The sequence below is a fragment of the Lepisosteus oculatus genome, chromosome 9, assembly GCF_040954835.1.
Source record: "Lepisosteus oculatus isolate fLepOcu1 chromosome 9, fLepOcu1.hap2, whole genome shotgun sequence".
In the NCBI taxonomy this organism is placed as follows: Eukaryota; Metazoa; Chordata; class Actinopteri; order Semionotiformes; family Lepisosteidae; genus Lepisosteus; species Lepisosteus oculatus.
The window spans coordinates 42,724,865-42,738,392 of NC_090704.1; the positions used below are offsets into that span (position 1 = coordinate 42,724,865).

At 40.9% G+C, this 13,528-nt stretch overlaps 1 protein-coding gene across 3 annotated transcripts in view; it reads right to left on the minus strand.

Moving 5' to 3' along the window:
* Nucleotides 1-726: 726 nt before the first annotated feature.
* rnf213b (ring finger protein 213b) overlaps nucleotides 727-13,528 on the minus strand; it is a 43,276-nt gene continuing 30,474 nt past the window's right edge. For 2 of the 3 annotated variants that reach the window (XM_015356491.2, XM_015356492.2), the window contains exons 48-67: nucleotides 13,146-13,330; nucleotides 12,269-12,391; nucleotides 10,674-10,784; nucleotides 10,219-10,470; nucleotides 10,001-10,079; nucleotides 9,717-9,751; nucleotides 9,348-9,445; nucleotides 8,689-8,839; nucleotides 8,171-8,336; nucleotides 7,779-7,873; nucleotides 7,209-7,457; nucleotides 6,151-6,283; nucleotides 5,648-5,731; nucleotides 4,954-5,134; nucleotides 4,446-4,647; nucleotides 4,037-4,114; nucleotides 3,524-3,721; nucleotides 2,928-3,017; nucleotides 2,396-2,574; nucleotides 727-1,938 (exon numbers count right to left, since the gene is read on the minus strand). In XM_015356491.2, the coding sequence (XP_015211977.2) occupies nucleotides 1,803-1,938; nucleotides 2,396-2,574; nucleotides 2,928-3,017; nucleotides 3,524-3,721; nucleotides 4,037-4,114; nucleotides 4,446-4,647; nucleotides 4,954-5,134; nucleotides 5,648-5,731; nucleotides 6,151-6,283; nucleotides 7,209-7,457; nucleotides 7,779-7,873; nucleotides 8,171-8,336; nucleotides 8,689-8,839; nucleotides 9,348-9,445; nucleotides 9,717-9,751; nucleotides 10,001-10,079; nucleotides 10,219-10,470; nucleotides 10,674-10,784; nucleotides 12,269-12,391; nucleotides 13,146-13,330 (2,825 nt within the window). In that variant the 3' untranslated portion in view covers nucleotides 727-1,802. Of the gene's footprint in view, nucleotides 1,939-2,395; nucleotides 2,575-2,927; nucleotides 3,018-3,523; nucleotides 3,722-4,036; nucleotides 4,115-4,445; nucleotides 4,648-4,953; nucleotides 5,135-5,647; nucleotides 5,732-6,150; nucleotides 6,284-7,208; nucleotides 7,458-7,778; nucleotides 7,874-8,170; nucleotides 8,337-8,688; nucleotides 8,840-9,347; nucleotides 9,446-9,716; nucleotides 9,752-9,775; nucleotides 9,874-10,000; nucleotides 10,080-10,218; nucleotides 10,471-10,673; nucleotides 10,785-12,268; nucleotides 12,392-13,145; nucleotides 13,331-13,528 lie in introns of those variants that run through there. The other variant, XM_069194569.1, reaches the window with a different exon arrangement.

A 13,528-nucleotide genomic window follows, 5' to 3' on the forward strand; every position in this document is an offset into this window, starting at 1 on the left:
GGAGATATTTGGGCGTGTTCAGTTCTGAAGGTTGGTTGAAGCTGCAGAAGAAGGGGTGTGGCATAAAGTGAGGCAGATGTCCTCGAGACAGGCAATGCTTTTTTGGATAAAGGGGAATATTATACCTACTTACAGTATGTAGATGGACAGACTGTTGTAACTTAAAATGATTTGGGGTGTGAGAAAGTAGTGGCTTTTTAACTTTCTTAAAAGCATGTAGATCAAGGGGACATTATTTTCTTATCATTTATTTGCATGTACTGTACAGTATGTAGGGCACCTGTTAAATTTAATGGTGCATACTGTAAAATGGGGTATAGTCAATTTCAAAGAATGTAGTACAACTATAATGCATTTTTTTATCATATTAACATATCAACTATTTCTTTCATTGGATGTTAATGCAATCATGGAATCTGTGTATCTTCTCAATATTTCTCCTCTACTCAGTTTCACAGAAATGATGTTATTCCTAGTGTGTGGGATAAGTATGAAATGTGCTACAATCTGTTCTTTTAGTGTCATAAATTAACAAATTCATCTCCTTCCCCAGTACTAGTCTGTTCTGATAATCAATAATAATTTGTAAGATGATAATTTCTTTGCCACTACTTTCTACTTTTCTGTAACTCCAGATAATCTCCAGCTGAAATATGTCTTCTGAAGATAAGAAACTCATTATCTTTAGATTTGTATGTATTTTTGCTTACAAAAAAGTAAGACACATTGTGGGGAGGTTAAAGTCAATACTTTATTAAATCTTTTTTGGTTTATAATTTTGGGGGGATTTTAATTAATTAGTTCCTAACAGTATAGACTGAACAATTTCTTATATACTGTACAAAGAAATTTATCTATCATTAAAAGTAAATTGAGTCCAAAATAATTTTCATTATTGCACAACAAAAAACTGCAGCATACAAAAAGCAATTTACATTTACATGACTCATTTTACATGAATTCACGTCAAGAAAAATAAAGTACCTTTTCTACTTGCGGGAGTTTTCTTTTTCAGTATATACTGTACAGTATCAGATTTAGTGCCTTGATGTTCTGGTGTCTCTTTTCTACAGTTTCTTTACATCCATCTCAAAATTCAAACATACAAAATTTCAAAAAGAAAAAAAGTCTTCATACATTATTCAGTAACTACTGAAGTACACTTCATTATAGGCAAAATGGAACCATGTGTATAGCATCCCAACCTGGGTACAACTATTAATCACTCTACACATTAACATGCATTGACTTTACTGCACCCCACCCAGTATTTGATCACACAATTCTCTGTTCTAGAGTTCAAAGCCCTAACCTCTAGTCCACACTACTGCTATATAGTACATTGCACTCTCCTGTTATATGCATATACTGTAAGTACCTCATTCAAACAATTAATTGTCTTATGATGTACAAATAATGTGCTTCTAAGTCCAAAGCATTATCTAAGATGTCTTCCAAGTTATTCTGCATCCCAGAAATCCCAAAAAATATATGATTCAGCAAACATTACGACTGGTTAGGAATGGTATCATAACAGCATAAGAAAGGTTACAAAGAAGAGGAGGACAGTAAATGTTAGTTACTATCAGCTAATTGATTTGACGATTCAGTTTCCTGAGAGGAGCCAGGGTATCAGCTTCAAAAACATGACTGAGTAGTTTGTTCCAGTCTCCCACAGCCCTTTGCTTCCTGTACTGGTGTACGTGGATCTGACACACCAGAAAGTCTAGTGGAAAGAAAAGCACAAGAAGACAGATCAGCCATGCTGGCTAGAGCTGGGACGTGTTGGAAGAAGCTCCAGGTCAGCTTCTGAACTTTACTGCTAGCCTCCAGATATCTGGTCCCTTATTCAGTGTGAGGGAATCAGACAGGGCCTCCAGACCAGGCAGTGCAGGGCAGTGCTTGTTCTCCAGATGGTTCTCTAGAGTGGAGCACAGACTGAAACAAAAAAAAAAGAACAGCTCTTTAACTCTTTGTTTTTATACAATACATTCTCCTTTTATCTGTTTACAGGTGTAGTTTCCATGCTGGAGGCAGAGACCACCCACATTTCCGAATCTCATGCTGGTTTTAAGGTAAGGCTCTAGAAAGTTATTCTAGTTTCAAAGTGAAATGTGCCCCACATGTGAAAATTTAGGGGGTGAATTTTGGTTCCAGATGTCCAACAACCAGCATTTATTAGAGGAGCCAAGAAAAGGAGACAGCTTTTTCAATTTTTTGGATATAATTTAACTTTCATTTTAAATCAGGCAAGAAAGATTCTTGTATAGTGACAAAAATAATCAATTACAAATGTGTGAGCTAAAATAATCGGCAATATAAATTGCACCATGGCAAAAACACCACCAAAGAAAAGTAGTGAAGGTATGTGTAAAGTAAAAATAAGGAATCTTACTCCCAGTGTGGCTGGTAATTGGTCTCGGGGTTGGGATTGTTTGTCTTGAGCAAGAGTATCTCATGTAGCTCCAAGTTAAAGGTGCTAATATCAGTCACTCTGAGGAAGGCCCTCAGCCCTCTCATCTCCTCCTCCGTCAGCCTCTGCTGGTACTCTCTCGGCAGTCTCTCAAAGGGATCCTATCAGAATCAGAAAGATACAGGTGAGGTGAGCACTGACTCCAGGCATAGCACCTGCAGTTCCACAAACTAGGATCCCTGAGATCTTAAATAAAAATCCTCCAGAACATTTTCATTGGTAGAATAAAATCAACTCGATAAAATTCTGATTTTAAAGGTCTCTAAATGCAATTTAAAGTTGTCTTTGAGATTTTATGTAATTACAACAGCGTCGACACATTGAATTCATGACCCTCCCGGTGCCTGTCTTAAACAATGCTGAGGCAATACCATGATGGCCTAGAAACAAACTGCAGAGCCCATGCAGCTGGTGCCAAGATGAAATGATCCAGTAGTGCAGCTTCAATATTCACCTTTCCTTTCTGCAGCATCAGTTCTGACTTCCAAGAGGTGAGCAGCTGCCATACAGATGTGATGTGCTGTAGCCAGCACTCATTTAAGGCCTGCAAACAAAGAACAAAGAAGCCCCAGCAAAAGTAAAGACCCACTAAATCCATCTAGTGGTGGACCTCATGGTCAGTTTGTCAATCAAAAGCAATTAAGACATTTTTATTTATAAGCACTTTCTTGAAGCTTTTCTTTAACATTCCTTTGGCCTGCTGATTAACAAGTGGACAGTCCCATAAAAGAGCCCTTTTCTTTTCAACCAGCATGCTTCCAAGTGTCTCCACAATATCCAGTTTCACATGTAACTGGTGGGGACAAAGCCCACCTTAACCTGTGATTGGACAGGACTGAATAAAAAGGTTAATCCTTTTGGGTTAAGTTCATAGCAATCATATTGAAGGGCTTTCAGCAAAAGGGCACAATCCCCGCTAACTCATGATTAAGCTCAAGTGTACAGGTATGTGAATTGCTATTCAAATGTAGAAAACTGCATTAGGTTTAGGGAATCAGATGGTACTTGGTTGGCCCTACGGGCACACCACTGAGAGGAGAGACCTTGTACCTTGGCCACAGTGCTGGAGACCTGCTTGCCCATCTTCAGCATGTTCCTCAGGTAGGGCAGCAGTGGTGCCTTGGCCTCCCCACCAGTCTTGCCCAGGAACCGTAGACCAATCTCCACAGCAAACACAGCATCGCACACGTCGGTGTAGGAGCGGAGCACAGTCTTCATGGCACTGCTCACTGAGCCTTTCAAGGGCTCCTGCAAGTACAGCACGCAGCTGTCAGTGGTCAGCAGGACGTGCACCCATAGGAAGTGCTGATCATGATACTGACTGGAACGAGACACTGGTCTCTGCCATGCTGAATGCCACACACATCCACTTCATTCAGCTTTTTATTAGTGCCTGTCTCACAGAAGAGTCAACCTGCATCTGAAAGATACAGAGCTTGTGTTTGTCACAAGAAGAGAGCAGCTCTTCCATCACACGTGATATTATAATTTTCTTAACTAGAACAGTCTATCTACCATTTCTAACTTGGGCAAAAAAACAAAATCTTCAATCAAAACCCTTGCCTGAGGGATCTTCGCTCGGACTCCAGCTAAGATCTGTGAGAAGTCCTGCTGGTGCCTGTTGAGGTATTTTGAAGTGTTCTATAAAAAAAAAAGAAAAAAGGCACGAAACATTTTAGAAATCCTTCAGACGAATCCTGACATTTCAAACCCAACATTTCAGCTTAATTAATTGCCATGACAACCGGAGCTGGTTGGGATAACATTAAAATATTAATTTAAGCATTTAAAAGTATTAAATAGGACAGTATTAAAATTAAAATAAAAGCATTTAAAATATGAATGCATTAATTTATTCTGTGAATGAAGAACGCTTTATACAACTGCAGTGCTCTGTTCTGTAACTCCCACCATCCACTGCTAAGTAACAGTTCCCTTTCTTTCCCCACTACCCAGCAGTCAATAGTCTTACCGTCATGATGAGTGGTTTGCCTGCAAGAAAGCTGCGAGAGAGCTGATTCTCAATTCCTTGCATGTCGAAGCTGCTCACAGTCTGCTGGCCTTTCTTCAGGGTGTAGTGGCAGTGTGCCAACACTAGGGGCAGCAACTCTCGCTCAGGGTGGCACAGAGCTAGCTGGGTCTCAGATGCTCCCTCCAGGGACACAGTGTAATTGCTGTTAGGAACAAAGGTGGCAGTACATTTGTGTCTTGACACAAGGCATGAGAATGAGGCCCTGGAGAGATTTAGACTAAATTCATATTATTCTGTACATTCAGGGCCACTGCTCTCCTGAGGAACGCTCATTTTTATTTAACTTAGAAAGAAGAGCCACCTATAGGGGTTAAGAAAGGAATTATCTCTTTTGTAGACAGTAAGTCTCCCCTCATATTTAAAATCTGTGAAATGTACACACTGAATATATCCAACTTAATCGGTGTGCATATCCTGGTCGAGAGTACAATGAAGTGTGCGCGCTGACCTGTCTGTCTCTGGGGCCTCCTTCCGGGCCTCTCTCACCAGGCTGTTGTGGGTTTCAGTCAGGAAGTCAATCAGGGTGCTGAGGCAGGAGCCGGGCCCTCTTCGGCACAGCGACAGGAAGCCCGCTGAGCTGTCTGTGCTCAGGTCAGCCTCACACAGCTCCTGCTGGACACCTGTCTCCTCTGAGCCGGAGACACAATCACTGAGAGACACAGCCTACACACAACTCCTTTTCTCGGTGGTGCAGACAGGTTAAACTGCTAATAATGCAGTGCTTTTTGGAACAAATGGAACAAATTAAATCTGCTTTTGAAGTCTCTATCCATCTCATCGGACAACATCTGCTTCGATGACCGATTTCCTTTCTCGAAATTAAAGTCTTCCAAATCACACATGGAGGATGTGTTCTGGCTTACTTCACTACAGCAGCTGGTATTAAAGATTTGTTTGCTTTAGAAATGCCATGTGACATCAGACATTTAATTAAAATTGTCCCATTGTGTGACAGTAAAATATAATTAGCATTATTTTTGGTACTTAAGGTACAAAAAATACTCTCTCTTGTACCTCAACCTTCTTGTATAGTATACTCTAGTAAAAAAATGCACAAGGAACGGTCCTGTGTGCATAAGCATACAAATAGATTTCCACCTGTTTTAATGCAAGCACACGCAAGAATATAGGAGAATACTCACTGCTGTTTGCAATCTCTGTCCTCAGCTGGTTCCAGACATTTATGAAGACCTTTACCCTTCTCTTAAGCACTTTCTTCTGATAGCCTGAAGGGGGGGACAGACTTATAAACTTAGTCAGAGGTCCCCCACTCTCATCCGCAGGATCCAGAATGCAGTGGGTGTTCTACCTCTACTGTATTTAAATTGTCAACACCTTAAGATTGTTTAGAAGGGAAAAACCAGCTGAGTGAAACCTAAATGAGATCATTTTAACACTCTGTGAAGAGCTCTTTATAGTGTAACTTAAAGACTTAAAGAGTCTGCTGGATACCAGATTCAGATGCCCAGAAGACAATGTTAAGATAAAAAGATCTTAACAAAAAGGAGGAGCACAGGTATAAAAATTTGCAAGACTCTACCATGCAAAGACATTTCAAGGCACCTATCTGCTCTGCTGTTTCCAATACACTGCTCCAGAAGCACAACACAAGCAAAAGAGGTATTGAACAGAACTGGCTGTGCACCTGTGGGCAGCTGTTGGAGAATCTGGGTGATGCTCTGAGAGCCAACAACTGTCACATGAGGAAACATCCTCAGAAGGTCAGTCTGGAGGGCAGCCAACTCAGGCAGGTGGCTCAGGTGTCTGATACAGTGTGCCTGAAGGAGAAAAACATTTCACCAAGACACCAGTCAGCAGCTCTGATTATTTCCTGAAATTCTGGATTTACTCTTTGATATACAGATTTGCCTTTTCCTAATTTCCTTTAATAATGGAATTTAATTTGCTGAACAATAATATTGTACTATAAATTAATTGTGCAATTAGTATTAATTATTAATTAATACATTAATAATGCATATTGCTCACACTTATATACTTTTCTGGACACTCCACTCAAAATGCTTTACAAGTAACGGGGACACCCCTCCACCACCACCAATGTGCAGCCCTACCTAACCCTAACCCACCTGAATGATGCAATGGTAGCCATAGTACACCAGTACACTCACCCCACATTAGTGGGGAGGAGAACTGAGCCAGTTCATAGATGGGGATTACTAAAAGGACATGATTGGTCAATTACAGACTACAGGGTGAGCACCCCCTACTGGCCCCACTAACACTACTTCCAGCAGCAATCTTAGCTTTCCCAGGAGGTCTCCCATCCAGGTACTAACCAGGCTCACCCCTGCTTAGCTTCAGTGGGTTGTCAGCTGTGGGCTGCAGAGTGATATGCCTGCTGGCTGGTTTGTTTAATTTGGGGATCATAGGGTGCATCTGTCTTGAACAGTTAAATAAGAGAAAATAAAAGCACAACAGATCACATTATTGAAAATAATTGATCCAGATTATGAGAACAAAAACAAGACAGACATATTACAGTTACCATCTTCATTGAATACACGTGCTAAAAAACAGGTTAGTTATCGTTCAAAGAGACTCTCATCAATTCCCGACAGTTCATCTGAGAAATAATTAATAAAGAGACGGATCTCTATGGCAGAATTAAATGCACAATGGAAACCTTTGCATTTTGATGTCACTTTTGGATTACAGAGCAGGACAGAATGAAGATAGTACCTTCTTCAGGAAGAGCCACAGCAGAGGGTAGCCCTCCCATCCTCCACTCTGGTCCAGGACCTGGGTAAAGCGCTCCAACGTCAGCCTCTCGGGGCAGGTCCAAAACCTGGAGTTGTCAGTGGGGCTGTCCGAGGGGAGGGTCAGTATGGACACAGGGTTTCCATAGAGCACCTTCATCAGGACACTCCCACTGAGCCGGTCATCAGCGCTGATCTGCCCGTGGGCCTGGGTTAGTTTCTGCTCTAAGTCCTGCAGAGCCAATTGCGAAGGAATGAAACTGAGAATCTCCATTGATCCTGAATACATCTTCATTAAAAATAAAAATCAAATAGACAAATTGAAACCCTCAGATAGGCATGCTTTGGCAATTCTTCCTCACATATAACTATACTTACAAATTTAAGAAAGACTCGCAGTGAAGCTCTAGCAAATGTGAAGAAAAATCAATCAAATAGTAATATAATTATGGCACTCTCCCTGTTCATCCTTTGAAACGACAGCTATGATGTTGTGTATTTTTCTCTCCGTGATCCAGAATCAATCACATCCTGAGAGGGTTGTTCGACTCACCTGCAAAACAGGCTTGATCACAGCATTACAGACCAGCTTTTCCCACTGCTGCCTGGCTTGCTTAGAAGACAATGCTCGGCTCATGTCAGAGGATCCTGATGGTAAAGGAAAATTTAAGTTACCACTGGGCTACTGTCACTTCTACAGCCTAGATTTGGCATGGCCAAACACAGTAGTCTCCACACCTCAGAACTGCACTTACTGAGCCACTCAGTGTTCCATGCCACAGGTAGTTCTGCAACCACTGAGCTCACTGCCTTCTCAAGCATAGCCCAGGGTACTACCAACTGAGCCACTCACACCCACTGCCTTCTCACAGCAGGCCAGCACTATCATTTTAAATGAACAATTGGTGGCTTTTTGGAAGGCTGTCTCTTTTTTTAACCACACACCTCTAGTGCATCCCAGGAAGGCATGGATGACCAGGTGGACAGTGATGGCTGTGTCATCCATGTTCTTGTCCAGAGCCTTGCCCAACACTGTCATGTCCTTCTCAAGGTGCCTCCACAAGAATGGCACCACATCCATCACACGTGGGTATATCATGTCTCTGATCCCCTGTAAACAAGTGTTATCTAAACTTCATGAGCTAACAAGAGAGGTGTACTGCAAAATAGCACAATGAGACTGGCTATAACAATAAAACAGTGCAAGAAAATGCCAGTTACAGATGTATAATTTTTTAGTCAAAACAGAATCTCATAGAAACCAAAACAGCTTGCAACTCCTAACCTAAAGTTCTTATAATATCTCTCTTAGGCTTTGTTTATTCACCCCATTAATTGATGTAACAAGCAATTTGAATGGCTAGATAAATTTAAGAAATGATCAGTCAAAAAGGAAAATGCAAAAGTGATAGTTATGGCGAAGCTTACATTTAACACAAAAAGGAAATTCATTGGTTTCTTACTTGAAGACTGCAATGTGCTCCCAGCAGCATGGCCAGGTGTGTCAAAAGCCTCAGTATGGAGAAGGCAGCCAAGGATATTTGTCTGTCTGGCACATCTGACCTTACATGTGCTTCCCCTAAAACATGGCCAGTTCGTGTCTGGTCCTCTATGCTATAAAGACAAAAGAAAAATGGAAAAACTCAAACATATATCCCAAAATCTAATTATCTGCAGTAAACTGACATCCAGACATGATTAAATGATACCATTTTAAAAGTCAGTCCATTATTAGTATACTATTGAGAAGTCACAGAGCAAGGGACAATCCGCTATCTATATTTAATTAAGCTAGCATGTCTTTGCAAAAAGGGAGGAAAGTGGCCAAATCCCACACAAAACACAGAGAACATGCCGAAACCAAAGAGAGTTCCACCCAAAGCCAGAACTGAGCCCAAAACACTGGAACGCTGGAGAGAGCGCTAATCCACTCTCTGACACCTGCCTTTTAAAAGTACTCCCAAAAACAATGGTTATACTACTAATAAGAAAAACAAAATCGGTAATTTTCTAGTTTCAAGAAATATGTTTATGACACTGAATTTGGAACAGTACGATGTACTGAGCCCTGTTCTGAGCATTCTGTGGTTCAATGACATAATAAGGATAAACTGGAGATTACATGTCTGCTCTGATGAAGCCCTCAACTGGGTTGTGTCTGATGCCTCCAATGGGTGCTCCGCAGTCTAGACACACAGATGTAACCACTGGCCTTCCACACTGGCAGAGAAATGAAGATAAATTTCCATTACACTTTTAAACCCTTCATATCAAGCATCACTTGTTAAAAGACCATAATGCTGTATGCTTAAACTAATCTGAGTATTTGCAGAAAGTCATTCTTTCATGTGAGCAGATTCAAACTTTGATCCTTAGGAAAATGTAGCACAACACAGTATTGAATTCTAGCTCACTGCTATACAGATTAAACCTGTATTCAATACTGTTTAACATTACAGAAAAAGGTAAAGGTTTCTTTGTCTTATCTTACCTCTCCAACAAAGCATACGTGACCATTGACACAACCTAAAATGTAAGAGTTAAGTGTTAGTAGCAGCAGGTGCAGTGATATTTTGTTTCTTAAGATACTTACTGAAAAATGAATTTGATCAAAGATCTGATTTCTTCTGAGACTAATACATCAGCACCTGGAAATTATTTTAAGAAATGTCATAGATTGTCCAACAATGTTTTTTTTTAAATAAATAATAATAATTATGGAAGGAAACTTTTTAAATGTCATCACACAACAGGACAAGCTCAGGGCTCACTCACGGTATGAGTGCAGTTTCTCTTTCATCCACCTATGAACTTCAGCTGAGTGATCATCAGGCATTGTGGGAAGGAAGGCATCCTAAACAGGGGACACAGGATGATCACAGATCATTGAGCAGTTTGCCGGTAGTTTTGTTCTTTTCTAGCCCTGACATCTGTCAGAACCCCCGCTGGTCCCAAAATGTGCACATTCATTTTTTATTTGCATTTTTTCTCACCTTCATTGTTTGTGTTCGAGAGGCAATCTGCTGAAGAGGTGACAATAGGTGGTTTCCAGTTAGGAAGATGGCAGCTGCATGCACTAGAATCTCCAGTAGAGTGCGACGTTGAGCTGACAGCGCTGGCGTGATGGAAAGACTGGACCCACGCCCTCCAAGCTCATTAGTCAACAGTGCAGAGCAGAACTCCTGGTATTCCCTTGACAAATGGAGAGGGCTGATTCTCATGAAGTCTTGCAGTAACCCAGTCTCCTGCACAATTGAAAACGCATTGATTAATCCACCTTCACCTTTAAAGTCTGCCTACTGATAAGCAAAGACTCATTTATTCAAATCTGTTAACCAGACAATCCAAGTGTGGACTGTTCTTAAGCAGAAAACATTTCAATGGCATGTCACACTACAAGCCTTCCTTTTAACTTTTGTTGGTGATGTTGGGAGAGATCCACACTTACCTCTGGCTTGGGTTGTAGTCTGGGGTCAGACGATACATATAGACAGGTGACCTGGCGGAACAAGGACAGGGAAAGGAGCACAGGTGCGGTACTGGAAGAACAATCCAGTTCCTGCAACAAGAGAGTTAAATAAAATCGGTGACTCCAGTATACTCTGGGGATGTGTTCTTGAATAATGCATACACTGTATAAAGAATCAATGGACATCAAATGAATTTTCTCCATAAGGATTAATGTAATCTTTCTATTTAGTAGTGGTTAATTGATCCAGGGATCTCTCTCAGCTGTTTCTTGAAAGAATCCATCAGCTTCAAAGCCATAAAAGAGTTAGGATAAAGAGTTACAAATGTTAGGATCGCGAACAGGTTAATACAGCCTACACACTCGCATTAGAAGTATGTTTGTGGAGCAGATATACATTGATGCTTTCCATTATTGCTTCAGATAAAGTATTTTATCCAGTATTCAAAGTATCAAACTAAAAATAACCGTTCACACTTCTGCTTATGCACTGTAGAATAAATATTTATGAATAAAGTAATATACATATAGTGCATTAAAGTATTAAAGTCTAATGAAAAAAGTTTAATGAAAAAGTTAAAGCTGTTTTAGAGTGTGATGTAAAGCAGTTACATGGGTTTGCATTATTGGAGTGACACACTGTAGCTGCAAAGCATTGGGCCACAGAAACAGAATCTTGGCATAATAAAAAAACAACATATTTACAAATCAATGGCTACAAAATCAAGATTAAGCATGGTGTTACTGGACTCATTGCTACAGCTTCATTTTGTTCAAATGCCTATTTAGGCTGTAGTAGCACTTTTTAACCTATTCTTTATTCATTCCTTTATTCATTATGCCAGCAGCCATATCACACTGCAACTGACAACCCACTGAAGCTCAGCAGGCGTGAGCCTGGCCAGTACCTGGATGGGAGACCTCCTGGGAAAACTAAGGTTGCTGCTGGAAGTGGTGTTTGTGGGACCAGTAGGGGGGCGCTCGTGGGGCTGCGGACTGTGTGGGTCCTAATGCCCCAGTATAGTGACAGGGACACAATACTGTAAAACGGCGCTGTCCTTTGGATGAGATGTAAAACTGAGGTCCTCACTCTCTGCGGTCATTAAAAATCCCAGGCCGTTTTTAGAAAAGAGCAGGGGTGTTACCCCGGCATCCTGGCCAACTTTCCCCCTGGTCTGTACCAGTCATGGGCTCCTAATAATCCGCATCTCTGAACTGGCTTCATCACTCTGCTCTCCTCCCCAGTGATAGCTGATGTGTGTTGAGCATACTGGTGCGCTATGGCTGCTGCACATTGGTGGTGGTGGAGGGGAGTCCCCATTACCTGTAAAGCGCTTTGAGTGTAGTGTCCAAAATTAACATTATTATTATTGCTAAAGAGTAACACCTGCTCCACATTACAAAATTCAACTAAGAGAGTTTAAAGTTCTTACTGCAATTTTGCAACAATAACAGTATCTCCTCAAACAGCAGCATTGTGCTGAAATCGTCTCTTGTTTAACAGATTTTATAGCCCTAGAAATGGAGGTCTACCAGGCTGTTAAGAATTATGAAGTTATGCAGAATCCCCTGACCTGTAAAGCAGCAGTGATGGGGTCAGTCTGTGACTGAAGCAGAGCCCCGCACAAGTCATCCCGTAGGGCTTTGTAGTGAGGGCCACAGCACAAAAAGCGGTCCACTTCAGCAGGAGCATGACTCTGGAGAAAAGCAAAAAACTTATGGCATGTAAAGTTTTTATTGTTTTTATTTAATTGTTCAAACTCCCAGAGAAGATAGTGCCTATACGTCAAGTTAAATACTTCAAACATAGCATAACCCAAACACAGCATAAAGACATCCTTCCAGAACTTAATCTGTTCTTGGATTAGTGTTTCTTTTACTGACTATGTATATCTTGTCTATGTCAGTGTCCTGTCTGTTTTTGCACCGTGGACCAGGAGGAACAATATTTTGTTCCACTGTACACTTGTATATGGATACTTTACTTTATGATGGATTGATTTATAGCCATGACATGAGCATTTGTAATTAACCTTTTACTTTTTGCACTGAAATTCAGTTAAAAACAATTAGAAGGACGAAAGTTTCTGCAGAAATAAAATGTCGTCAACCCTTAACTTAATCACAAATTGTCTGATTTACTTCTTTCTGCAGCAATGGTTTTGCAACACTCATCAATCAATAAGCTGTCAGGCTGTATTCATAATGACCATTTTAATCTCAACTACTGTTTACAAGCAAATGAAGTCAGAATGGAGTCACAATAGTCTCAGTAACTATGTTATAGTGCCATCAATTGATATTTCTGGGTATTTCTCCCTAAAAACCCTGGTGTTTTTGTGCAAATTAAAATAGCAGTCATTTTACACATAAACACATATACAAATGTGCACCTACAATTGAGACCTTATGAAATGGCACCTTATATATACTGTAGTATAAACCTGTTACCTGTAATTCAATGACCTGTGCAGGAAAAATCCAGTGCCAATGTGCATCTCGTAGCAGAGCTTGGACACAATCCATTCCTGCCAGTCTGTTGACAGCCCTCAGCAGGTAGACCCGGTACCAGTCATTCCTGGAGTACTCACACACGGCCCTCACCTGCTGCAGGTACCCCTCGACCAGCTCTGACCCTGCCAGGGGAGGTAGGCACATCTCAACCCCAGGACATTTCGGAACAACAGAGCTCTGCTCTTCTATATGCTGATTGATAATGTCCCTAAATAAAAGAAACTTCAGAAACAGCATAGTGGCTAATTGCTGGAAGCAGCAGGTTTTAATAGTATGTGTAGCCAAACCCACTTCCTACTTATTAAATACTGAAGTAACAA